The sequence below is a fragment of the Hypanus sabinus genome, chromosome 13 (assembly GCF_030144855.1).
Source record: "Hypanus sabinus isolate sHypSab1 chromosome 13, sHypSab1.hap1, whole genome shotgun sequence".
In the NCBI taxonomy this organism is placed as follows: domain Eukaryota; kingdom Metazoa; phylum Chordata; class Chondrichthyes; order Myliobatiformes; family Dasyatidae; genus Hypanus; species Hypanus sabinus.
The window spans coordinates 106,173,340-106,200,362 of NC_082718.1; the positions used below are offsets into that span (position 1 = coordinate 106,173,340).

At 37.7% G+C, this 27,023-nt stretch overlaps 2 protein-coding genes across 4 annotated transcripts in view; one reads left to right on the top strand and one right to left on the bottom strand.

Annotated features, from left to right (window-relative positions):
* Positions 1-26,231, top strand: part of pop5 (POP5 homolog, ribonuclease P/MRP subunit) — a 66,788-nt gene extending 40,557 nt beyond the window's left edge. The window contains exons 5-6 of one of the 2 annotated variants that reach the window (XM_059988361.1): positions 17,300-17,383; positions 25,232-26,231. In XM_059988361.1, coding sequence (XP_059844344.1) covers positions 17,300-17,383; positions 25,232-25,245 — 98 coding nt within the window. In that variant the 3' untranslated portion in view covers positions 25,246-26,231. Of the gene's footprint in view, positions 1-17,299; positions 18,154-25,231 lie in introns of those variants that run through there. The other variant, XM_059988359.1, reaches the window with a different exon arrangement.
* rnf10 (ring finger protein 10) overlaps positions 1-27,023 on the bottom strand; it is a 56,786-nt gene that overhangs the window by 17,214 nt on the left and 12,549 nt on the right. For both annotated transcript variants that reach the window (XM_059988358.1, XM_059988357.1), the window contains exons 4-9: positions 21,915-22,005; positions 12,421-12,605; positions 8,708-8,841; positions 6,891-7,054; positions 3,344-3,478; positions 2,206-2,440 (exon numbers count right to left, since the gene is read on the bottom strand). In XM_059988358.1, the coding sequence (XP_059844341.1) occupies positions 2,206-2,440; positions 3,344-3,478; positions 6,891-7,054; positions 8,708-8,841; positions 12,421-12,605; positions 21,915-22,005 (944 nt within the window). The remainder of the gene's footprint in view (positions 1-2,205; positions 2,441-3,343; positions 3,479-6,890; positions 7,055-8,707; positions 8,842-12,420; positions 12,606-21,914; positions 22,006-27,023) is intronic.

The window sequence follows — 27,023 nt, forward strand, 5'->3', positions numbered from 1 at the left end:
CTGTATTGTGCCGTAGGTTTTCTATATTTCTAATTTTGTCGATCTTTTACATTGCAACTCATCCTGTTGACTGCAATTTTGACCTATCAACAGCCTCTCCTCACTATATAACCATATAACAATCACAGCACGGAAACAGGCCATCTTGGCCCTCCTAGTCCGTGCCGAACCCTTAATCTCACCTAGTCCCACCTACCCGCACTCAGCCCATAACCCTCCACTCCTTTCCTGTCCATATACCTATCCAATTTTACCTTAAATGACACAACTGAACTGGCCTCTACTACTTCTACAGGAAGCTCATTCCACACAGCTATCACTCTTTGAGTAAAGAAATACCCCCTCGTGTTTCCCTTAAACTTCTGCCCCCTAACTCTCAAATCATGTCCTCTAGTTTGAATCTCCCCTACTCTCAATGGAAACAGCCTGTTCACGTCAACTCTATCTATCCCTCTCAAAATTTTAAATACCTCGATCAAATCCCCCCTCAACCTTCTACGCTCCAATGAATAGAGACCTAACTTATTCAACTTTTCTCTGTAACTTAATTGCTGAAACCCAGGTAACATCCTAGTAAATCGTCTCTGCACTCTCTCTAATTTATTGATATCTTTCCTATAATTCGGTGACCAGAACTGCACACAATATTACAAATTTGGCCTTACCAATGCCTTGTACAACTTTAGCATTACATCCCAACTTCTGTACTCAATGCTTTGATTTATAAAGGCCAGCGTTCCAAAAGCCCTCTTCACCACCCTATCTACATGAGACTCCACTTTCAGGGAACTATGCACAGTTATTCCTAGATCTCTCTGTTCCTCTGCATTCCTCAATGCCCTACCATTTACTCTGTATGTTCTATTTGGATTATTCCTGCCAAAATGTAGAACCTCACACTTCTCAGCATTAAACTCCATCTGCCAACGTTCAGCCCATTCTTCTAACCGGCATAAATCTCCCTGCAAGCTTTGAAAATCCACCTCATTATCCACAACACCTCCTACCTTAGTATCATCGGCATACTTACTAATCCAATTTACCACCCCATCATCCAGATCATTTATGTATATTACAAACAACATTGGGCCCAAAACAGATCCCTGAGGCACCCCGCTAGTCACCGGCCTCCATCCCGATAAACAATTATCCACCACTACTCTCTGGCATCTCCCATCTAGCCACTGTTGAATCCATTTTATTACTCCAGCATTAATACCTAACGACTGAACCTTCTTAACTAACCTTCCATGTGGAACTTTGTCAAAGGCTTTGCTGAAGTCCATATAGACTACATCCACTGCCTTACCCTCGTCAACATTCCTCGTAACTTCAAAAAATTCAATAAGGTTTGTCAAAAATGACCTTCCACGCACAAATCCATGCTGGCTACTTCTAATCAGATCCCGTCTATCCAGATAATTATAAATACTATCTCTAAGAATACTTTCCATTAATTTACCCACCACTGATGTCAAACTGACAGGTCTATAATTGCTAGGCTTCCTTCTAGAACCCTTTTTAAACAATGGAACCACATGAGCAATACGCCAATCCTCCGGCACAATCCCCGTTTCTAATGACATATTAAAGATCTCCGTCAGAGCTCCTGCTATTTCTACACAAACTTCCCTCAAGGTCCTGGGGAATATCCTGTCAGGACCCGGAGATTTATATTGCCTCAGTTTATAAACCAGTTACCTCATCTTCAGCACTATCATCTGCCTTTCCTACGATACTTCTTTCATTGAAATATAGGCAGCTCAGGATACTAGTTGCACCATGCTCAAGCTTTTGATTCCTAACTTTGTCAGACATCTTACCAACATCTGCTTCCATAATCTCTCTATAACTGCTCTGGTACTCTGGTTCCCATCCCCCTGTACCTCCAGATTGAACCCCACCGTGCAGTATTGACAAACCTTACCATTAAGGTATTAGTCCCTCTCCAGTTCATGTGCAAACCATCCCTTCTGTACAGGTGCCACCTCCCCTGGAAGAGAGACCAATGATCCAAAAACCTTATGCCCTCTCTCCACACCAACTGCTCAGCCACTTATTAAACTGTATAATCTTTCAGTTCTGGCCTCACTAGCACGTGACACGATTCAAGGAGATCACATATTCCAAATGAATACAATTCATTCATAAAAATTAACTATTTAAATGACAAAAAATAAATCCATGATCAAGTGAAAGACTTACCCTGGTAGAAATAATAGTAGTAGTTTGCAGAAGAACCTCTAACATCATCAGCTGAAAGTTCTGGTTCTGCCTGTCTACATTCAGTCTCACCACAAGCTCCTTCTTCCATTTCACAATCATTGAACGGTTCAGGAAGAGTGACCAACTCACTCAAGGTAGCACAGCACGTGGCAGGGGCCTCTTCTTGCTGTTCTTCAATAATTTCATCAAATGCAGATGCATAGGCCAATACATGCTATCAGAAAACATTCAGACCAGGTCCGATTAGAACTTAAAACAGCTTCTCTCTGCACTTCAGAATCATTTTAAAAATTAATTAAAAATGTTGAAATTTTATTTTGTTATGCCTATTATATTGGTTACTATCACATACCACTAATCAATCCATTCAAATTTCAGGAATGGGGTAGGCAACAGGAAGAACATTCTGTATACTGGAGATATTAAAAGCTAATCCTCAAAAAGATAACCTTATCATGGATGATTTAGTAGGTTTATCATTTGATACCCAAACTGCTTAGCAACATTGCTGACATGGGTGCCTGTTCCAATTTCACCAACGTGCTGCAAAAAACAAATAAATGCAGCAATAGAAACATGCTTTCAGGGTTGAGAGGAGAATCCAAGGGACAATGCATTGGCTTAGTGAGGTTAGAAATAGTATAATTAATCAAAATTACAGTGACTTAGCATTCTCAGCTATGATTACGTACCAATGCACAAGGATTTTAAGTCCAATCATCTGACAAAGTACTAATCTGTGAATGCAGATCCTCGTTGATGGCAGAATATAATTTTATGCAGAAATACAGTCCTGCCAACCTACACAAAAACGTTCAGCAAAATAACGTGTTTGACTAAATAAAACATAACTGCTTCACTTATTATGCGTAAAATAACTTTACTGAAAGCAAGAATACTCCAAGAAAAAAAAATCCTTCAGTTAGTGTTGCAATTAGTGTTTTTTCTTCCAATGAATAGAATGCTAAAATACTGAAATTTGGGTACAATATAATGAAACATCTCAATTTATGTAAATAGTTAATTAACAGCAGCAAATACACATTTAAAAACTTCAGCATTAATGGGATAAAAGATGATGCAAAAATTAAAATTAGCCTGTAACACTGGTACTAACTTGTTTCTTGTCACCTGTGGACGGTTCACCTTTGTTTTCTACAATAACAGCTGAATCAATGCTCAATTCCTCAAGTCTGAACATTGTGTCAAGAAGTTCCTTCTCTGGAGGTCCCAGCAACTCCTGCTCACGATTCTGCAATTTTAAAAAAGGCTCATTGAAAAGACTACTAAACTGATAATCTAAGATTTAGGCTACAATATTGCACTTTTAGTCTTGATAGCAGAATTACTATTTTATCAAATACTGCATTTAACAAAACTCCTGCTATGTTGCTGTAGAAGCTAGATGAAAAACTGGTGCTAATGACAGTCCTTTTTCCACAATAGCATTGCAAATTTCTGGCTCATATCCCTTACTGAACAGTTTTAATATAGCCAAGAGATAAAGCTACAGTAGACACAAGAATCTGCCACCATTACCTACACCATACTGCATTAATTCCTCTCCACCTACTCAAACCATGCAGAAGTATAGCAATACTGTTAAAAATGATATACAATCTTTCCAAGTGCTCAATGCATTTGTGTTATAATTACTGGTAAGCTAGTGCAACAATTTTTTAAAAAATGACATAAAAAAGCACAACAAATGCATTTGATTTTTTGGAATATCAACAAAAAGACACAATTATGTACTGGTTTTGATTTAGCATAGCAAACTTTACACCTGCAATACATCATTCACAACTTCTACCTTGATCACCAGCAATATCCCCACCCATAAGAACTCTCAATCTTCCTAGACATTTGGTCTGTTTTTCCTGCCTCAAAAGTCCCACTTCTCTCTCATATGTGAAAATTCTCATTAACTCTTCCTTTCCAAGTCCCAATGCTGGCAATTTCTGAATTTGTCATGATTATACTACATAGTTCTTCCCTGTTGTCTATCTGACACCTCACTTAACTTTGCAATCTGTATTTATAACTACTTCTTTGACTTGGTTGTACATGAACTTGCCATCTCCATTACAGACTTTTGCCACAGACATCTGATCATCTGACTCAACATTTTCTTAATTAACATGATCAAATTTCTCATCTCGCCCCTTCGTCCCCCCACCCCCACATGCCTATTCCCTAATTTGCAACATTTTCTAATTTCTGTTCACGGCTAATTCCCAGCAAACTACTGACCACCTAACTTGCCTGTTAGCCTAGATTAGCTAATATTATTAATGTGGCTTTTCATCCTCTTGCAGTACGATCACTGTCATTCCTCTGCAATGCACTACTTATCACCAGAAAGTTAGAGAATAAAGTACGACACCTGGATAGGTAGAATCCACCACAAAAACTCAAGACCATGTAGGTGAAAGCAGCCTGCTTAACAACACTTTCATCACCCTAAACCCCTCCCTTAGATTCAAAAAAGACAACCTATGTGATATTAAACATTCTCTCTCTCTCTGTCACTTTGCTGCCCATACCCTCCTCCTCTGAAGCCACTCTGTAGTCACACAGCTGCAAGGAACAGAGGCTAGTAGGTTCCTCTCTCAGCTACCCAGTAATTGAAGAAATAATTACACTGGCTGCTCAGGCACAAGCCTCCCCACTACTCAGGACATCTACAAAAAGCTGTACCTCAAAAAGGCAGTATCTATCATTAAGGGCTCTTGCCATCTAGGACATGCCCCCACTTCTCCTTACAACATCAGAGTGGTGGTACAGGAGCCTGAAGACCTACACAATGTGAGGAACAGCTTCCCCTCTGCCTCCCACTTCTGGACACTTCCTCGCTATCTTCCTTTGTAACTTGCAGTGATTTTTATGTCTTGCATTGTACTGCTGCCGCAAAACAACAAATTTCACATCAGTGATAATAAACCCAACTGCTTATTGTAAGTGACCATCAGTACACCAACTACTCCCCCCACCCCAAAAATCCATCCTGGGCTTTGCTCAGCTTTCACCTAAAAATGACCTCCAGCAAAATCTGAAGGTTCACTCATCTTCATCTGTGTGCTGATGCCATGCTGTTCTACTGTTACCAGGTCTTTTGTTCCACCTTTTCCAAACTGATCAGTTAATCAGATATTTGATGCACCTAAACATTCAGAAAACCAGAGCCATTTTCTTTAGCGTCCTTGATCAACCTTTCCCTTATTACCATTCCATCCCTTCAGATGCCAAACAATGAATCAGACTTGGAACTCCAACACAATTCAGACTACCAAGCCAATGACTTCATTAAACTGTCCACATCCACCCACATTCCATACTTCCAATCAACCATCTTCATTCTACCTTCTAAATCTTGAATCGCTGAAAGCACTTCTGGCTATGTTCATGTCCTTGGTCTCAAATCTAGTCAAGCCACATAATCCCTTGAGATGGCTATATTCTTCTTGAGTTAGTCATATTCATAGAACAATACAGCATGGATACAAGACCTTTGACCAAGCAGGTCCAAGCTGACCATGGTGCCCACCCAACTGGCCCCAATTTCCTGTGTTCTGCATATATCCCTCTACACCCACCTCTCCAGAACATATCCAAGTGCTTCTTAAAGGAAATGACTGTATCTGCCTCAACAACTACTTCTGACAGTCTGTTCCACATACTTACCACACTGGGTACGAATGTCCTCAGGTCCCTTCACATCTTGCACCTTTCACCCCAAATCTATGTCCCTCAGTTGTGGACTCCACTACCCTGGGGAAAAGACCATTACTGTCCACCTTATCTGTACCTCTCATTATCTTAAATATTTCTACAAGATTGCTTCTCACTCGCCAACATTGTAAGTAAGAAAAACATGGCCAACCTCTCCCTATAAAGCCAGCACTCTGGCCCTGGCAACATCCTTGCAAGTCTTACGTTTTTTCCCTGGTTGAAGCACATCTTTCCTTAGAAGGATCAGAGTGACCAAAACCAGATTCAGTACTCCAAGTGCAGCCTTGGCTTATACAACTGCAATGTAACTTCTTAACTCCTATACTCAGTGCCCTGACAGATGAAGGCCAACATGCCAAACATCTTTCTCACCATCCTATCTAACTGTGATGACACCTTCTATGAACTATGCACTTGTTCTCTGTTCTATTACACTCCCGAATGTACTACCATTCACAGTACAAGCTTACCCTGGTTTGACTTTCCAAAATGTATCAACTCACACTAAAATCCATTTGACACTACTCAGCCTACTTCCCAGTTGATTCTCTTGTAACCTACAATAGCCCTTTTCACTGCCAACACCTCCCCATTTCCAAATAAGCAGCAGTCAACCAGCACATCAAGTCACTGGCCTCCACTTGATTTTCATTAATTTAAAATTGCTCAACCGATGACAGTTATACTTTCAGCCACCACGGCTCCAAGTTCTGAAGCTCTTTACCCAAAGATCTCTGTACATCTGTCTTCTAAACTGCTTGACAAAACTCAAGCAAAACTCTCCAATATATAAATGGGCCAACAAAGAGACAGTTAATTGCCTTGAGGCTCAGTATCAAATTGTTCTAATCCTTTGGGTATGTATTATACAAAAATTACAAATTACTCCATACACACACAGCATGACAACCTGCAGAAAGTAGTTTTGGCACCTTTAATTCTTGCAACGCCAGTTCAATGAAACAAGATTCGGGTGTACTTTTCTCCTCTTCATACTGTCTCAGTAAGGCTGCTCTCTCTTTTTCTATCACATGCTGCATAACTTGCTGCTTTGTTGCTAGAAGGAGTTTTGAATACTGGCTGTGTTCTTCATCCACTACAGTGTTTACAGGGAAGGAAGAATACATGAAAAAGCAGATTCAGTTGAGAATAAAAATCAATTGAATTACTACAAAAAAGTTTGAAGTTCAATGAACTACTAAGGGTTGATAAAGAATGAGTTAATTTTATCCATCTTGAGATGACAGCTTACTTGATCTGAAAATCTTTAGTAACTATGAATGGGATTTTTACATATCACATTACTGAGTAGGTAGCAATTCATCAACATCCTTTAGTATTTCAGCCTTAATCACAAATAGTGGCATGGGGGAGACTAGGGAGCCAATCCAATTGCAGGTCAGCAGCCTATTTACTGATAGCAGTTCATCAGTAAGGTCACTGTGGTGAAGTGGCATTTTATTTTAATCTATTCATTCTAATCACACAAAAATGCAAATCATACAGAAACTGGGCAAAATTGCGAAGTATTTAGCACGATCTACTGGAGCATTTTGGTAGCAATTAAGATCAATGCTGTCATACAGCATGGACGCAGGTCCTGCAGCCTGAGTCCATGCTGACCAGTGTCCACCCAGCAGCTTCCAATTTCCTGTGCTCAGCCATATCCTTATGAAGTCCTACTCCTCCACGTCTCTATCCAATTGTCTTTTTAAACGATACTATTGTAGCTGCCTCAACTAATTCTGGCAGCTCATTTCATATCCTCACCGCACTCAGTGTAAAAAAAAAGTTGCCCCTCAAGTTCCTTTTAAATGTTTCCCCTCTCATGTTAAACCTATGCCCTGTAGTTTTGCCTCCCTTACCCTGGGGGAAGACTGTTGCTATCCACCTTATCTATTTCTCTCAGAATTTTAAACATGTCTACAAGTTTGTCCTTCATTATCTAGTCACAAGGAGTAAAAATCTAACACGGCCAACTTCTCCTTGTAATTCAGGCCCCCTAGCAACATCACCTTAAACCTGTTCTGCAATTTTTCCGATGAAGGCTGTACTATTTTATCAGTAGAACAAATGGCAATGCAAAAATACCAAGCTACCTTGTACAGTAGTATCACATGACACTAAAATGGAACAAGCAGTCCCAGTACCCTTCTGGTTTCTAATTATCAGCAAAAAAATGTAGATAAATTTAATTCCACTATAGGTCATCAGCAAATTTAAATTTGTATTATATATTAGTGAAATACATCTCAACTCCCCAAACAAACCTATCTCCATGCAATTTAAGAAGAATTTTCTCTTACAGAAAAAGGCCTTATAAGGTAACAAGTACTTTGAAACAGAATTCAAATATTGTGTTTTCAAATACAGATTCCCCACATTGGCCATCAATATTTGGCCAACAGCATACAATTGACTGAGTTCTGGATACTAAACCTAATAAATATGAAGCCTAAATTACTCCTTTAAGAGATTTCAAATTATTTTTACAGACATAACTTTCAAATAATGTGTTTACATTTAATTCTACCCATTTTATCTACCCACCTTTATGTAACAATTAGAGCACTTTGATGCAAATATAACTACTGCCAGCTAATGTTTTGATATTTTAGTTTATGCAGTTCTAGATCAATACAAGTTTGGGACAGCTGAAGCTGAACTCTACTTCTTCAACCAGCCAGAATCTTAAATGTATTTTGCCCTATATTTTCAGCATGGATCTGATAATAATGTTTCCACTAACCTCCCAAGTGAAATGATTCGGGTTTCATCCACATATATTTGGGTAAAGCCATCAGGGCACCTTTCTCCCTGCGCATCAACTGCATGGTTATCATATCATCCACATTATACTGGCGAGTCTCCATGGCAATCACACTGAAACAAAGCAACACACATGAATCACTAAGGGTCCAAAATAATTAAATCTTTATCCCTATTACACCGGCAAGCAGAGCTAGATCAAAAATAAAATGAGAAAGGGTGGCACGAGGATTACAGATGGTCAACGAACATACCAATTTCAGCTCTGTGGGTGTAAAGAAATAGAAAAGAAGGCATGTACTCCCGCACTAGGGAATTTGCCATAGCAATATCAAACACATAAATGAATGATTATAAACAGCACTAGCTGAAATCAGGCTACCCAAATCAGCTGGTGACTTGTCATCTGATTTGGGATTGCCACAGAGTCCTAACGAAGGTCTCGACCTGAAACGTGAACTGTTTATTCCTTTCCGTTGATGCTAACTGATCTGCTGAATTTCTCCAGCAGCTTGCACGTTACTCTAAGGTCTGATCTCTGAACTAAAATAGGTTAAAGAGAAGCCTTATCCTGTAGAAAAAGGCAGAGAAAGACAGTTAATTATTCTAACACATGCTAAAATTGTGTTACAAATAGTAATCATTATTTTAAAAAAATATGAAGGCTGCCAGAAAAAAAACAGGATAAATACATTTCAAATGTAATCAGTGTTCGGTCACTGAAGTATACACACTAAATTTCTATATCTCAATCTCTTGCCATTTTAATGACTATTAGGCTGTGTCAAGCCAATAGAGTACTCCTACAGAACCTGACCAAAACAGCAAGATTTAAATGAACTCTTTAAATGACAGTCACAGTTAATCTAGTAGAGCTCATATCAAACCTATGATTTTTTCCTCTTGGCACAGAATGCTGTTGCATAGGAATACCTTCAAAATTCCTCTTCCAATTAAACTTCTTCATCCCCATTTAAACAATACTATCTGAAAATATGGTCCTTTGCTACAGACAGAAAACAAAATCCAAAGTTCGGATGCCCCACTATTTAAACAATATTTTAATAGCTGTGCACACAACAGCAGCTTTAAGATCAGATATAGCAAGTGAATAATTTCTTCTTAATTCTGTCTGCTTTGTATCAAGTGTCATATTTCTCAGCAGCTGTGATTTGACCACATCTTCCTAGGCTTTAGAAGGAACAGTAACAAAAATTTTATTCTAAAAAAGTCAACTTAAGAGTTACATACATGAAAGCTTACACAAATGTATGTTCAGTGGCCACTTCAATAGGAACAGGAATGGGGTCTGTACCTGGTGTGGTCTTTTGCTGCTATAGCCCATCCACTTTGAGGTTCAATGTGTGCATTCAGAACTGCTCGTCTGCTTTGTTAGTTGAATTACTGTCACCTTTCTGGCCATATTCCTCTGCCCTCACTTATTAATAAGACGTTTTCACCCACAGAACTGCCACACACTGGATGCTTTGTTTTTTTGAACCATTCTCTGTAAATTTTAAGAGACTGTTGTGTGTGAAAATACCAGTAGATCAAGATTTCTATGATACTCAAACCACCCTGTCTATCACCAACAATCATTCCACAGTCAAAGTCACTTAGATCACATTCCTACCCATTCTGATGTTTGGTCTGTACAAATGACTGTTCTGAACAACTGAACCTCCGACCACATCTGCATGCTTTTATGCATTGAGTTACTGCCATATGATTGGCTGATGAGATGTGCATTAATGAGTAGGCGCACCTAATAAAATGGCTCCTGTACTTTTTCCAAAGCTGCATCATTAACCTTATGTAGAGTCTACAGTCCATTCCATCTCATTTGGAGAAGGAGAAAGAGGGTGAGTGAGTGAGTGAGTGAGTGGGGAATGCTTTATCAGCTTAGTATTGTGTTATTCACTACAACACAAGTTAAACCAGAAGTTAGAGATTCAGTGCAATCTCTTCAACTCAAGATTGGACTGAGGGTGGCCCAATTTCCCCCATAAACCCATCAACATCTTAAAACGTTGTAACCTTCAGTAATGACCTGGGTCTCTCTTCCAAAGTATACTGCATGTTAGGCTTCTGTATCTCAAGCATACAATTAAAAGTTCAAAGTAAATTTACTATCAAAGCACATACGTCACCATATACAACCCTCTTGTGGGCAGACCCAATAAATACAATAACCACAATAGCCATGAAAGACTGCACCCAACAGGATGGACAAACAACCAAAGTGCAAAAGACAACAACTCAAAAACACAAAAAGAAATAAATAATAAACAAACAGTAACTATCAGGAACACATGATTGAGAGACCTTGAAAGTGAGTCCATAGGTTGTGGGCACAGATCAGACATGGGGCAGGTGAAATTATCCCCTTTGGCTCATGAGCTTGATGGCCAAGGGGCAATGATAGTTCCTGAACCTCAGTCCCGAGGCTCCTGAACCTTCTTCCTGATGGCCACAGTGAGAAGAGAGCATGATCTGGGTGATGGGGTCCCTTATGATGGATGGTGCTTTCCTGTGACATGGAGCCGTGTAGATACGCTCAGTTTTGGGGAGACCTTTACGGGTGATGGGCTGGGCCATACCCTTTTTTTTTAAACATTTTCTATTCAAGGTCATTGGTGTTTCCATATCAGGCTGTGAAGCAGTCAGTCAATATACTCTCCACCAGACATTTATGTTGGTTTGTCAAAGTTTTAGATATGCCAAATTTTCTAATACTGGTGTGCGCCACTTAACGTCCATTCGGACAACGTCCGATCACATATACATCCATAGTCCCGATCGGAGGATGTGACTTAGTGGACATAACCAATCTCATGCGTTGCGCGGCTCAAGTGTAGTAGCGTTATCTGTTTAATTTTCTTTAGAAAATATTACCGCAAAGTGCATCACAGCTTCCAAACACAGCAAAACCACTCCTAGTGATCGCAACAGCAAAAGGCAAAGGAAAAGTATTGATTTGGAAGTGAAACAAAAGGTTATTAAACAGTATGAAGATGGAAACCAGTGAATGCTATTGCTCTGGATTTAGGCATGTCACACAATGATATAGGCTAAGAAAGTGTTTACATAAAAGTTTAAAAAGTGAAATTAAAAAGTTTAAAATGAAATAAAAAATTAAAGTGTATGTAAGTATTATAGTGTACAGTATACAGTTTTGATGTAAGTTCTTGGCTATTTAGTCATTTAGTCAATACAGTACTCCATATAGGTTTGCTAAGTATTATATATAATATGGTGTTCGCAAGTCCAAATCACGTAACGTCTCACATAACGTCCGATTTCACACAACATATCATGAACATCAAGTGACACATACCTGTATATGCAATATCCATGAAGCATATTCATAACTGGTCTTAAACAATTTTCAAATAGCATTTTAACATGTCATTTCCTCCAGCAAGGGGAAGGGGGAAAAACAGTATCCATAGCCAAAGAAGCTAAGGGATTATAGGGGGAAAAACAGTATCCATAGCCAAAGAAGCTAAGGGATTATAAACGTTCCATTTCAACATTAAATATTATTCAAAATGTAAAATGCATATCCCTGCTGCCTCTCCCTTATCACTGTAACTAACTGACAATAGTACCACAGGGCTTCATTCATGTCCTAAAGTAGTACTATAGCTGTTCTACTAGTAGATATATAATCATTAAAGAACCAATTCTCACCTCTTTAGATCCTTCTTGTGGACAGCTTCATAACAGATAGGGCACTTGCCCCAGGTCTTATCACTCAAGGACAGATAGTGAAGAATGCATGCCCAACAGTAGATGTGCCCACAGCGAGTTATCTTTGCAGCAGAAGGTGGATATAAACAAATTGGGCACGAGGGGACTTCATGACTACAGATACGCTGAAAGTAAAAGGTCTGTATTAATAACCAATACACCATTACAGAGCACAGAATCAAAACTGATTAAGTATTAGGGATGCAGCTAAGTAATTAATAATGGAACTCAAACTCCTCCCCTCATCCCTAAAAGACTGAGACAAAGTCAAATGAATATCTCTGAATAGACACTACACTATTTTATCATCACACCAGGGATAGGCACACAAGATACAACTAAACCATACTCCAAAAGCATGGCAGCAGGTCCACTCAGTCCTCCCAGTCATGACTGTCTCTGCACAGTACAAGCCCAAAATCACCCCGACAAATGTCCGAGCACCCCTTTATGTATGTATTGAAACATACCACCTCCAATCCCCTAATATTCCTGTGAACACAAATTCTAGGCTGCAAAAACATTTAATTACAATTAATTAAATTTTATTTAATTAAATATACATGCCAGATCCTTAAAGTAGGAGAGATGACTTTAACCTGTTTAAGTTTGAAGTCCAATGAAGAAAACCTTTCAGACACGAAAGAGGTTAAAGAATTGAAGGTCTGTGCATAGTTGCAAATTATCGGCATAACAAAAGTCATAACAAATCTGGTTGTAATAAAGAAATTTCCCAAACGGGGCAAGTATTTGGAAATAAAAATTCAGTGGTAGTCCTGTTATCCAATTATTCAGAAATTGTTAGGATCTGGCATCCAGCTCACCAAAGCCCTGGTGCCAACACCACTTCTAAACAGGTTCACTGCAAATTTTATTATACTATTGTAGAAGCAAAAAAGAAAACTCAAAGGATTGCAGCATTGATAATCCAAAAATAGTCTGGCACCAGTCACAAACTTGGTATCTTTTGTTCAAGTAACACTGAAGCCGGTTGTTTGGCCCAACGAGTCTGTGCTTATATTTATATTTCACACAAACTCTCCATCTCAGTAGGGAAAGAGTAGAGCTCATGTGGCACTAGAGGCAAGCCATGCACGGAGCAAGAGAAAGTGGAATGAATACTTCTCATATTCATTCAGTACAGAGAAATGCAATGCAGGTGCAGATTTCAGAGAGGGGGTGGTGGAAACATTATAGAGCATGTTAATAAGACTATAAGACCACTACAGCAGAATTAAGCCATTCATCGCCATTCCATCATGGCAAATTTATAATCTTTCTCAACCCATTTCTCCTGCCTTCTCAGCACAATCTTTGATGCCCTTACTAATCGAGAGCATATCAACCTCTATTTTAAACATACCCAAAAACAGCCATTTGTGGCAATGAATTCTACAGATTCACCAACCTTTGGCTAAAGAAATTCTTCAACTCTGTCCTAAAGGGATGTCCTTCTATCCTGAGGTCCTTTACTTATCCACCATAGGGATCATCCTCCACATCCACCCTTTCAAATGTTCAATAGATTTCAATGAGATTACCCTTTGTTCTTCTGAATTCCAGTGGGTACAGGCCCAAAGCCATCAAATACTCCTCTATTAAACACATTATTCCCAGCATCAATCTTGTGAACCTCCTCTAGATCCTCACCAATTCTAGAGCATTCCTTCTTAGATAAGCCCAAAACTGCTCACAATACTTAAAGTGCAGTCTGCCCAATGCCTAAGTATTAAATCCTTGCTTTTATATTCTAGTCCCAACTCAACCTGCAAGTTAACCTTTAGGGAATCCTGCACATGGACTCCCAAGTACCTTTGCACCTCTCAGTTAGAAAATAGTCTAGGGCTTTACTCCTTCTACTGAAGTGCATGACAATACACTTCCCTCACTATATTCCACCTGCCACTTCTTTGCCCATTCTCCTAATCTGTCCAAATCCTCCTGCAGACTCCCTACTTCCTCAATGCTCCCTGCCCTCCACCTACTTGGCTACAAAGCCATCAATTCCATCATCTAATTAATTGACATACAACATGAAAAGAACACCACTAGTCACCAAGAGCCAACCAGAAAAGGCCCCATTTATTCCCACACTTTGCCTCCTACCAGTCAGCCAATCTTCTGTCCATGCTAATGTTTTTTGTTAATACCACTGGCTCTTAACTTGTTAAGCAAGCTTCATGTGTGGCACTTTGTCAATGGCCATCTGAAAATCCAAGTAAATTTGGGTAAGAGGATGTAGCAGATGTTTTATATTGGGCAAAAATATTGGACAAATCCCCAAGGCCTTGTGAAATGTAGCCCAGTCCCTGACACTCTCCTTCCTTGTTTTCTATTGCAGCTTGAAATACATCTTATAAAGCCATGAAATAAAAATCTTTTGCTGGCCAATTGCTGAAGTGCCAAATGATAGCAAATGTGTACTTTTGTTCCCAGAAGAGCATCTGGGATAAGCCAAGTAACTACAGGCCAGTTAGTCTAATGTTAGTGGTAGGGAAATTATTGGGAAAAAGAATTAAAAGATTCTAGGGAGCAAAAGAAAAAACACAGGATTAAGCTACACCTGGAAAAGCTAGGGTTGATCAGCATGGATTTGTTAGGATATCCTGCGCCAGTAATTTCATTTAGTTTTTTTTTAATTATTAAAAGAGATACCCAAATATAACGGAGACAGCAGTGTGGTAGTTCTACATGGACTTTACTGAGGTTGTTGACAAGGTCCCATGTAGAAGGCTAATTCATATCCATTGGAGCCAAGGCAAAATGGCTACTTGGGTTCAAAATTGGCTTGTTAATTGCTGGCAGAGGGAGATGATAGGCGATTGGAAGCCTGTGACCAGCAATGTACCACGGGATCCTCGCTGCTTGATAACTTGGATGTAAATATAGAAAATACTATGTCCTACATAATGAAGAGGGGAGTGAGGTTATGAAATAATATTAATAAATTGGGTAGGACAACAGCAGATGGAATTTAATCCTAATAAATGTGAGCTGATCCTTTTTATTCGGGGAAGGGAGCTCTAATAAAGTTTGTGCATACAGCATGAACTTTAGAAGCCTAGGAAGCACTGTGGACCTTGGTGTACAAGTCCAAATGACACAGTACATCTCAGCCCTGGTAGACAGGCTGATAAAGGCCACACGTGGGTACTCACCTTCATTAGCTGGGACATTGAGTATAGAGCAGTGAGGTCTTGGTCTCCACTCAATCATAGTATGACTTTTTAAAAACTTTGGTTAGGCCACAGCTGGAGCTGGATGGAGTACTGTCTACAGTGCCGGTCACTACAAAGGATGTAATTGCACTGGAGAGAGTAAAGATTTATCAGATGTGTCTTAGGATGAAATACCTCTGTTACATGGAGAGAATGGATGGGGGGGACGCCACGTGATGACGTAGGATCAAGACGTGGAAATCCAGCTCTCCCGTAAAAAACTAATAAATTAGTGTTTAAGTGAAGAAAAGTTAGTAAATATTTTCTAAAAACTACGTCTAAACTATTCAGGATTTTCCTTAGATGTGCCTTCTAAACAGACGCAGAAGAAAACTACTACTTTGAAGACAGTACAAGCTGGGCCGGCCACCATGAAGAAGTCTCAGACTCAAGTGCATCTCACCTCTGGCGATACAGAACAGGAATCGGTGGCAACATCAACAGTCTCCAAGAGGAAACAACAGGAACTGCGCGTGCGTGCAGGAAAGGGCATGTGCAAACACGAGCAATCCCAGCTACGACTGGAAGTGGAAGTGAAAATGAACCCGAGGTGGATTCGGATTCTCTGGAACATACAGATGAAGATGAGGAGATAAAAGAAGAACAACAGGAAGAGGTTGGAGGTGGAAGATATTCTGGAGACATAAGAGAAGCTTTGGCGCAAATAATGCATGAATTAAAAGAATTAAAAACATTAAGAATAATAAGGTTTTAAAAATATGAAGACTATGTTTGATAAAATGGTGAAAAAACAGGAGAAAATGGACAAGAAAGTTAAAAAGCTGGAAGAAATAATGGGAGACACTACTGATAGAGTGAATAAAAAGGAAAATAATATTCTTGCCAGGACATCAGAAAGAAAACGACTGTTGGAAAAAATAGACGTGCTTGAAAATTTTAGTAGACGAAATAATATTAAAATTGTTGGTCTTAAAGAAGGGATAGAGGGAGAGGATCCAATAAAATTTTTTCAAAAATGGATCCTGTAAAATTTGGAAATGGAAGAGGGAACCCAGTTGATTAAAATCGAAAGGGTCCACAGAGCCTTAAGACTAAAACCTCAACCTGATCAAACCGACGACTAATCTTGACAAAATACTTAAGATATCAAGATAAAGAAAAGATCCTGAAGGCGGCTGCCCAATGTGCCAGAAAGAGAAATGAGTCATTGATGATAGAAGAGAAAGCAGTTCTTTTCTATCCTGATATAAGTTATGAACTTTTGAAGAGAAAGAAGGAATTTAACCCAGCGATAAAGGTTTTATGGGAAAAGGGTTATAAATTTATATTGCGCCACCCGGCAACACTGATAATTTTTTTGGATGACAGAAAAAGAAGATTTTTTACTTATCATCGGGATGCAGAGGAGTTTGCACAAGAACCCCCAAATATTCACTAGACACAGTAAAGATTTAAAAGTGAAACAGATTAAAGATGAAGACGGGGACAGTGAAGTGAATTGATGGACATTAAGGACAGAAGAATATTTAAATACACTTTTAATTATATGATACAGGGGGAGAAAGGTAAAAATTTGAGAAATATTAATCAAGAGTAGTGATATTTTTTCTTCTCTTATATATACTTTTTTCATGTTACAGGGAGCGGGGGGAGCTTCGGATCGATCGCTACTGGATTCATGTGTGTAATCATGGCGTTTGCCATGACCCGCACAACGGAGGGGGGTAATGTTGTGTTTTTTCCCCCCATTCACATCATTAGCAGGGGGTTTTTTTGTTTTTTTTATTTTATAATCTATTTTTCTTTTATCTTTCTTTCTTTGCCTGGATGATTGGAAGGAGACACAAAGCAACATGGAGAATTTTAAAATAATTCCCCAAGGTACTATGAGAGTTGAAATATTATGTATTATTATAGACTGGAGTAACCCCATTAAAAATGACTAATTTACTGAATTTTTAAAGTTTTAATATTAATGGGCTTAATGGACCAGCAAAAAGAAAAAGAATTTTAACATACATTAAGAAAATGAAAATAGATATAGCTTTTACACAAGAAACACATTTAACTGAGATAGAACATCAGAAATTAAAGAGAGACTGGGTCGGAAATGTTATAGCAGCTTCATTTAATTCAAAAGCGAGGGGAGTTGCAATTTTGGTCAACAAAACTTTACCAATTAAAATACAAAATGTATTGATTGATTCTGCAGGAAGATATATAATTATACATTGTCAAATCTTTTCAGAACTATGGACTCTTACGAATATTTATGCACCAAATGAAAACGACGTAAAATTTATACAAGAGGCTTTTTTGAATTTGGCTGACACATGATAAAATATTAATAGGTGGAGACTTTAACTTTTGTCTAGACCCAGTTTTAGATAGGTCAACAAAGGTTGTTACAAAACTAAAAGTAGCAAAATTAACTTTATCATTGATGAAAGATTTAAATTTGATTGATATATGGAGAAGAATTAACCCAAGAGAAAGTGATTATTCATTTTATTCAAATAGACAAAACTTATTCAAGGACAGATTTTTTTCCTACTATCAACGAATATTCAAGACAGAGTGAAAAATATGGAATTTAAAGCAAGAATATTGTCAGATTATTCCCCCTTGATAATGACAATGATGATGATGGATAAGGAGGAATCGATTTACAGATGGAGATTTAATTCAATATTATTAAAACATCAAGATTTTTGTGATTTTATGAGAAAACAGATTCAGTGTTTTTTTAGATACAAACTCACATTCAGTTGATGATAAATTTATATTATGGGAAGCGATGAAGGCATATTTGAGAGGCCAGATAATGTTATACTTCCAAAATTAAGGAATATATGGTAGAAATAGATCAATTGGAAAAAGAGATTACAAAATTAGAAAAAGAATCTCAAGATACATGACAGAAGAAAAACAAAGACAACTTGTTAACAAGAAGCTACAATACACTTCAGACATACCGAACAGAAAAAGCAATTATGAGAACTAAACAGAGATATTATGAACTAGGTGAAAGATCACACAAGATTCTTGCTTGGCAGTTAAAAACAGACCAGGCTTCCAAAATGTTAAATGCAATTAGAACAAGTGTAAATAAAATTACTTATAAACCTTTAGAAATCAATGAAACTTTTAAAATTTTTTATTCTGAACTGTATCAATCAGAATCACCAAATGATACTGTTGAGATAGAAAGGTTATCATCACAAATAACTCTCCCAAAATTGAATTTGGAAGAACAGAAGGGATTAGATATGCCTTCTACATTAAAAGAGGTCGAAGAAGCTCTAGGATCACTTCAGAGTAATAAATCTCCAGGAGAAGATGGTTTTCCACCTGAATTTTACAAGTAGTTTAAAGATTTATTAATTCCTCCTTTTATGGAGCTAATACACCAAGCAGAAAAAATGCATAAACTTCCAGAATCTTTTTCGACAGCTATTTTAATAGTATTGCCAAAAAAGACAGATCTTTTAAAGCCAACATCATATAGACCTATTTCTTTGTTGAACACGGACTATAAAATAATAGAAAGATTTTATCTAATAGATTATCTAAATACTTAACAAAATTAATACACATGGACCAAACAGGATTTATTAAAAATAGACAATTGGCACATAATGTAACTCAGTTACTTAGCATAATTCATTTGGCACAAGAGGGAAGTAGTGAGTGTGGCAGTTGCTTTGGATGCAGAAAAAGCATTTGATAGATTGGAATGGTTTTTTTTTATTTAAGGTATTGGAAAAATATTGATTAGGAGTATCTTTTATAAAATGGATTAAAACCTTAAATACTAACCCCAAAGCTAAAGTGGTGACAAATGGCCAAATTTCAATATCACTTCAGTTAACAAGGTCAACTAGACAAGGTCGTCCATTATCACCTGCTTTATTTGTGTTGGAGATAGAACCATTAGCTGAATTAATTAGAACTGACTCAGATATTATGGGTTTCAGAGTTAATCAAGAGGAATATAAGATTAACTTATTTGCTGATGATGTTCTGATTTATCTAACTAACCCATTGCATTCGTTGTGTAAATTATCTTTTAGATTGGAAAAATATGGAAAAATATCAGGGTACAAAATAAATTGGGATAAAAGTGAAATTTTACCCCTTACTAAAGGAGATTATAGTCAATGTCGATTAATAACTCAATTTAGGTGACTGATAAATGGTATAAAGTATTTAGGTATAAGAGTTGATAATGATATAAAGGATTTATATAAATTATTTGCCATTATCGAAAAAAAATTCAAGAGGATCTTGATAAATGGATGATGTTGCCAATAACATTAATAGGTAGAGTCAATGCTGTAAAAATGAATATATTCCCTAGATTACAATATTTATTGCAAACATTACCAATACAATTACCGCAGAAGTTTTTTCAAGAGTTAAATAAATGTGTGAGGAAATTCCTTTGGAAAGGTAAGATGTCAAGAATACCTTTGGAAAAATTGACATGGAAATTTGACCTAGGAGGGATACAATTACCAAATTTTAAAGAATTTTTACAAAGCAAATCAACTTAGATTTATTGCATCTTTTTTTGATGAAGATAAACCAACATGGATTAGAATAGAATTAGATAAAATACGAGTAAATATATCAGAAGATTTTATATATAAATGGGAATCTAAATGAATACGGGAAAAGAAAGTATCTCCTATACTAAAACATTTGATTGATTTATGGAATAAGATAAATGTTGATAATGAGATAAAGGAACCTTTATTAGCAAAGATACCTTTAATTCAAAATAAACTTATCCCTTTTACAATGGATAATCAACTTTTATATAACTGGTTTCACAAAGGGATTAGATATATAGCAGACTGTTTTGAAGGAGGTATATTAATGTCATTTGACCAATTAAAGAATAAATATAAAATATCAAATAACACTCTTTTCTGTTATTTCCAATTAAGAGCTTATTTAAGAGATAAACTGGGTTAAACAATGTTATTGCTGAAACCTACTGAAATAAAAACTTTAATTCATAAAGGAAAAATTAAAAAATTTATTTCTGGTATATATAATTTGAGTCAAAAACAGGCAATTAAACAAGGAATTCATAAGTCAAGACAAAAATGGGAAACTGATTTGAATATTAAAATTGATGAAACAAGTTGGTCAAGATTATGTCTTGACAGTATGACAAATATAATAAATGTTCGACTAAGATTAGTACAATATAACTTTTTACATCAAATGTATATTACACTACAAAAAATAAATAGATTAAACTCAAATTTATCTGATCAATGTTTTCGATGTAATTAAGAAATTGGTACTTTTTTTTTACACTCTACTTGGTCTTGTTTTAAAATTCAACCTTTTTGGACAAATTTACGAGTTTTATTGAAACAAATTATTGGAATACAACTTCCACATAATCCAACATTATTTTTACTAGGCAATATTGAAGGGATAAAATTGAAATCCAAATTGAATAAATATCAGAAAGAATTCAAAAAAATTGCATTGGCAGTAGCCAAAAAGGCTATTGCAGTTGCTTGGAAATGGGATTCATACTCAAGTATAGATTGTTGGAAGAATGAAATTTTTAGCTGCATTCCACTTGAAAAAATTACTTATAATTTAAGAGATAAATATGAAATATTTCTGAAAATTTGGCACCCTTATTTACAAAAGATAGGGTTAAATATATAGGTGCTCCAAAGATAAAATTATTGGTTATCTGGGGAAAGAATTAAATATACATATTAAAGCTATTATGAACTCCATGGAGCATGTGGGGATCTTCCGATATCCAGGCATTCTTTCTTTCTTTCTTTCTTTTTTCTGCTATATAGGGATATGTTTGGGGGGGGAGGGGTTGACATTTTTTTCTTCTTTCTGTAACCTATTTGAAAATTCAGTAATTTTTTTTATTATTTTTTATATATATATATTATATGGATAGATTGGCTTGGCTTTGTTTCCTTCAGCAGAAGAAACCAAGGAGGAACAGGACAGAAAAATACAAAATTATGAGAGCATAGATAAGGTGGATTGTGAGAACTTTTGCTTTCTGGTGTTAGATGGTCTCGTTATAGGGAACCATCTTAAACAGTTAATCCTAAATATCTAAAGTATCCTAAACAGTTTCAAAAGGCTTAGACTGTGAAATTAGATGTTTTCTGGGGTAGATCCAATATTTGTTTTGCAATCCTCCAAGGAATGAAGAGAACAAATCATCCTTACTACCCCAGATACAAAAATACTTACCACCTGTTGTACAAAGTCCCAGTTCACCAATGTATCTGGGTCAGCTAAGTGAATACTGTAGTCCTGCTCTTCAGAAACCACAAACTGACAGCTTGAATAGAAGAGATGGGCAGTTAGCCAACAAAACCCATTAACTTAAATTAAACTTTAGAACAGATATATAATATTTGCAATCCTTTTACTGTTTTTTAGTCCCTGATGTCTTCTATTTGGCAAATACAAACACCTTATCAGATCAGCAATACAAGTAACAATTATTTTGAAGGAGCAGTACAGATATGCATCTAATTTGTCTTAATGAATTCTGCACCAGATACCTATCAAAAAAACTCTCAACAAATATCCAGCATACATTCACTGAATGAGAATTGTGCAGCACAAACGAGCCTTTTCTGCCATCATCCATGCCAATGGTGATGCCAATCAACATTGATCACACTGCCCACATTAGCCCTGTTCCCTCTATGCTCTTCCTATCCAAATACCTGTAATTCCATCTCCCTCTACCATCTCTTCTGACAGCTTGTTTTAGATACTAACCATCTGTGTGGCAGAAAATAAAACCTATTTAAAAGGAGATCTGAGGGACGTTTCTCCTCTCACCTGAAACTTGGTCCAGCTAGCTATAGACTCTCCTCCCCAGTAAAGATTCTGGCATCTATCGTATCTCAACCTCTCAATGTTAGAAGCCTCTAAAAACCTCAATTTGTAGCTACAGGCCACCTCTCCACCACCCACACCCCCACTAATTCCAGGCAAGAGCCTGGTGAATCTATTTTGCACTCTATTGTCCTTCCTAGAGTGAGGCAACCTAAACTGTACACAATACATCAAAAGTAGTCTAGCCATTGCCTTGCCCAAATGCTAGGTTACAGTCCAATCCTATGAAGGCAAGCAGACCACCCTCTCCACCTGTGTTGCTATTTTCATGGAGCTATGGACTTGCACCTCAAGATCTCTCAGTACATTGACACTCCTTAAAGATCCCCGCCATTGAATCTATATCACCTACAAGAATGGTTTTCCAAAGTGATAGGTCACTTTGGAAATCTTTGAGCTGACCTACATCCCAATGTATCCCTGGCAACCTCCTTCACCATCTACAGCCCAGTAATTTTTGCAGCATCTGCGAACTTACTGATCAGGTTCCAACCCTTCTCATCCAAATGATTTACATTTATTTCAGAGGTTTCAAATCCAATCAAAGAAATAACCATCCACATAATCCTCTAGCTCCTATCACCAATCCAATTCCGGATCCAGTTTTTCAACACACCTGATCTCTTGTGTCTCGATAATCTGCCATATGAAACTTTGTCAAAAGCCTTTAACAAGGTCATGTAAAAAAATCTACTACTCTGCCTCTATCAATTCTCTTAAGTTACCTTCTCAAAAAAAAATTAAAATAGATGCAGTCTCCTGCCTGAAACCATACTGTTGACAATGGTGTTCCCACATTCCTAAATGGATAATCATGTCCCTCAATCTGCTCCCAAAACTACCCCAACCACTAATGCACAGTTTACTAGGCTGTAAATTAATTGGAACAACACGATCTGTACACCAATCTCCTGATACATCAACTGTGGTTACAACAATACAAAAACTTGGCAGAGTCCCAGCAATCTCCACCCTTGCTTCCCACTGTAACGTGGAATAAACTCTAACAGAGCCTCTGGATTTATCCAACCTAATGCACTCCTGTATTTCTAGTACAGTCAGCCCTCCTTATCCGCGGGGGATTGGTTCTGGGACCCTTCGCGGACACAAAAAAATGTGGATGCTCGAGTCCCTTATTTAATCTGTTTCAGTGGGGTGGACTTTAGGACCCAGCAGAACCCCTGACCTTATTTAACCTGTCTCAGAGCGGTGGTCTTTAGGACCCAGCAGAGCTCTGAATCCGCAGTGTTTCTGTTTATGTCATCGGTCATTGGAAAAGCTTTAGGCTACAGTCGATCAACGATCGGAACAATTTTAAAGGATAAAGTGAGACAGACCCTGCCCCAATGAAAGATACAATTATTACTAAGCAATGCAGTGGTTTAATTATTGAAATACATACGTTTCTTAAGTGTTTTACATGCATAGAAAAGGTAAAATATATACTATTTTCTAAGACAAACAGTTGACTAACTGATATTGGATGTAGCTGTTCCAACTTACTTAGTAAGAGAACTTCTGATTTTTTTTCAATCCCGATCCACGATAACCTATGCACATCTTCCCATATATTTTAAATCATCTCTACATTATTTAAAATACCTAATATAATGTAAATTCTATGTAAATAGTTGTTATACTGTATTGTTTAGGGAATAATGACAAGAAAAAAGTCTGTACATGCTCGAACAACAAGTGCTGGAAGAGCACTCCGGGTTTTCGCAATTCGCGGTTGGTTGAATTTGCGCATGCGGAACTCGCGAATAAGGAGAGCCAACTGTACTTCCTCCTGCTTGATAAAGATGTGCACCCAAATATAAACAAATCCTTCCCTTAACCCTGTCTCCACATTCTTCTCCCTGCTGGATACTGATGAGAATTATTCATTTAGGATCTTGCTCATGGCCCCTGGTTTCATGAATATATTACCCCTCTGGTCTTGGAGGAAACTGTTCTTTGCTTAGTTATCCCCTTGCTTCTAATATACTTAAGATTTTAGGATTCTCCTTAATCCTACATGTCAAGGTCATTTCATGGTCCCTTTTTCTCTCCAATTCCTCTCTCAAGAACTTATCTACAGTGCCATGAAAAAGTATTCAGCCCCACAACTATTTTCACGTTTTACTCATTTTCTAAATTTAAAATATACTGAAGTAGGATTTTTGAACACATCTACAAAACACTGTGCATCATATGAAATCAAAAGAAAAAATTTCCAAAAACTGTCAACAATTTACTAAAAATTAAAAACCAAAGTTGTGTGGCTGGAAGAGTATCCATCCATTTTGTAATTACTACGCTAACTTTCCTCAGGTACAATATACATAATACCTTATCAACTCAAGGCAGGCCAGTGGTGTAGTGGCACCAGCGCCAGACTTCGGAGCGAAGGCTCCCAAGTTTGAATCCAGCCTGCTCCCTTGCACGCTTTCCATCCGTGCTGGGTTGAGCGTTGAGCTAGCAACTCGGCCTCATAAAAACAAGAAAGCCTGCTAAAAAAAAACGCCGTCATGACGGTGTCCCGATGACTCCACTCAGAGGTAAGGGCTTTCTTCTTCTCACCAACTTAGCTAATTTGTTGATGTAGAAAATTGGAGGATCACCCTATTCCAATGAATTCATAATAAATACCACCCCTCTCTCTTTCTATATTCAAGGTCCAGCAGTATAGTAGGTTTTCAACAGACTAACCCAAAATGAAGACAATAGCATTCAAGCCAAATAAGAGAAATTATAATAGAGAAGCACGATCTGGGGAAGAGTAAAAGACCATCTCAAAAGGCACTGAACATGCCTCAGAGCCTGGTGCAGTCCATCATGAAAAAGTGGAAGAAATATGAAACTAGGCCACTCTAATCGCTAGAGAAGAATGGCACTTATAAGAGAGGCTACTGTGATGCCAACAGTCACTCTGAATGAGCTGCAGAGATCAACGGCAATAACTGGAGATGAAGTTCATGGCTCCCCATTTTCTAAGCCTTGCACAAAAAGAGTATTTATACAAGAGTGTTAAAGAAGCCATAGATTTTTTCTTTTTTTAAAAAGCCCGTAAAGACTTTGCAAAGCATCACTTACAAGATGATGTAAAGATGTAGAAGAAGGTCTTCTGGTCAGATGAGACTAAAGTTGAACTTTTTAGCCTCAACACCTAGTGGTACACATGATACTGCTCAGCCAGGTAGCACCAACCCTACGTCATGCTATGGGATGTTTTTCAGAAGCAGGGACTGGAAATCAGCTCAGAATTGATGGGAAGCCGAATGCTGCTAAATACAGGGAGATCCTGGGTAAAACCCTGCTGGTCTCTGCCAGTAAGCTTAAACTGGCGTTCATCTTTCAAAAGGAAACCCAAAGCACATTGCCAGAACAACCAGACTGGCTTCAAATGAAGAAAATTCATATCCTTGGGTAGCCCAGTCAGAGTCCCAACCTTAACCCGATCAAAAATCTCCAGCAAGACCTCCACTGCTGCTCCCCAACTAACTTGGCACAGCTTGAGCAATTTTGCAAGGAGGAATGGACAAATCTTGCTCCATCACATTATGCAAAGCTAACTAACTATATGCATATGCATATCCAAAAAGACTACTTTTGGATACAAAGCTATATGCATATCCAAAAAGACTACTGGCTTTAACAGCTGCAAGGAGTGGTTCAACTAAGGGATGAATATTTTTGAACTACTGATATTTCCATTCTTCAATTTTTTTAGTTTCTAAGATTTTTTTAAAAACTTTTCATGCATTACATTATACCTTGTTTTCTACTGTGAAAAAAGTTAAATTGATCAAAATCTCTGGTTGTAATATTCATTTATGTAAACAAAGGGTTGGAGGCTGAATACTTTTTCAAGGTACTATCTCCCATAATTTCAGCTGACTTGTTTATTTCCTATACCTGACATAACTTCTTTTCCTTAGCTAAAACCTGTGACATTCTTCATTAACCAAGGTTCACAATGTCTCCAAACCCTTACTATCTCACGCTTATCAACTATCATCTTCCCTTCCAGCAGCTACTCAAAGTCCAACTCTCCCAGATCCTGTCTTACACCAAGATCCATATTTCCCTAGTTTAGGGCCCTAACCTCAGGACCAACTTTCTTTCTATGACCACCTTGAGCTTACCAATCTATTCCCAAGATGACGGTGGGAAAGAACAGCCTAGTGGGACACACAACATACTGAAAATCCTCTTGAATGCATTTTACACCTTCCTTCCCACTTGAACAAAGGCGATCCCAGTCAATAACCGTTAGCCACACAAAATGGTCAGAAAATGAGCATACTTTCCAATTCTACTTATTAACATCCTTTAGAATAAGGTAGGCACCTTTGTGAACATCAGAAAAATTCAACACTTTTTTACCTTTAGTCAGAATAAGCCAGTGGGGAAAATGAAATGTTACTGTTTCGAAGTGTGCCATGTCAGTCAATGAATGTATGGAGC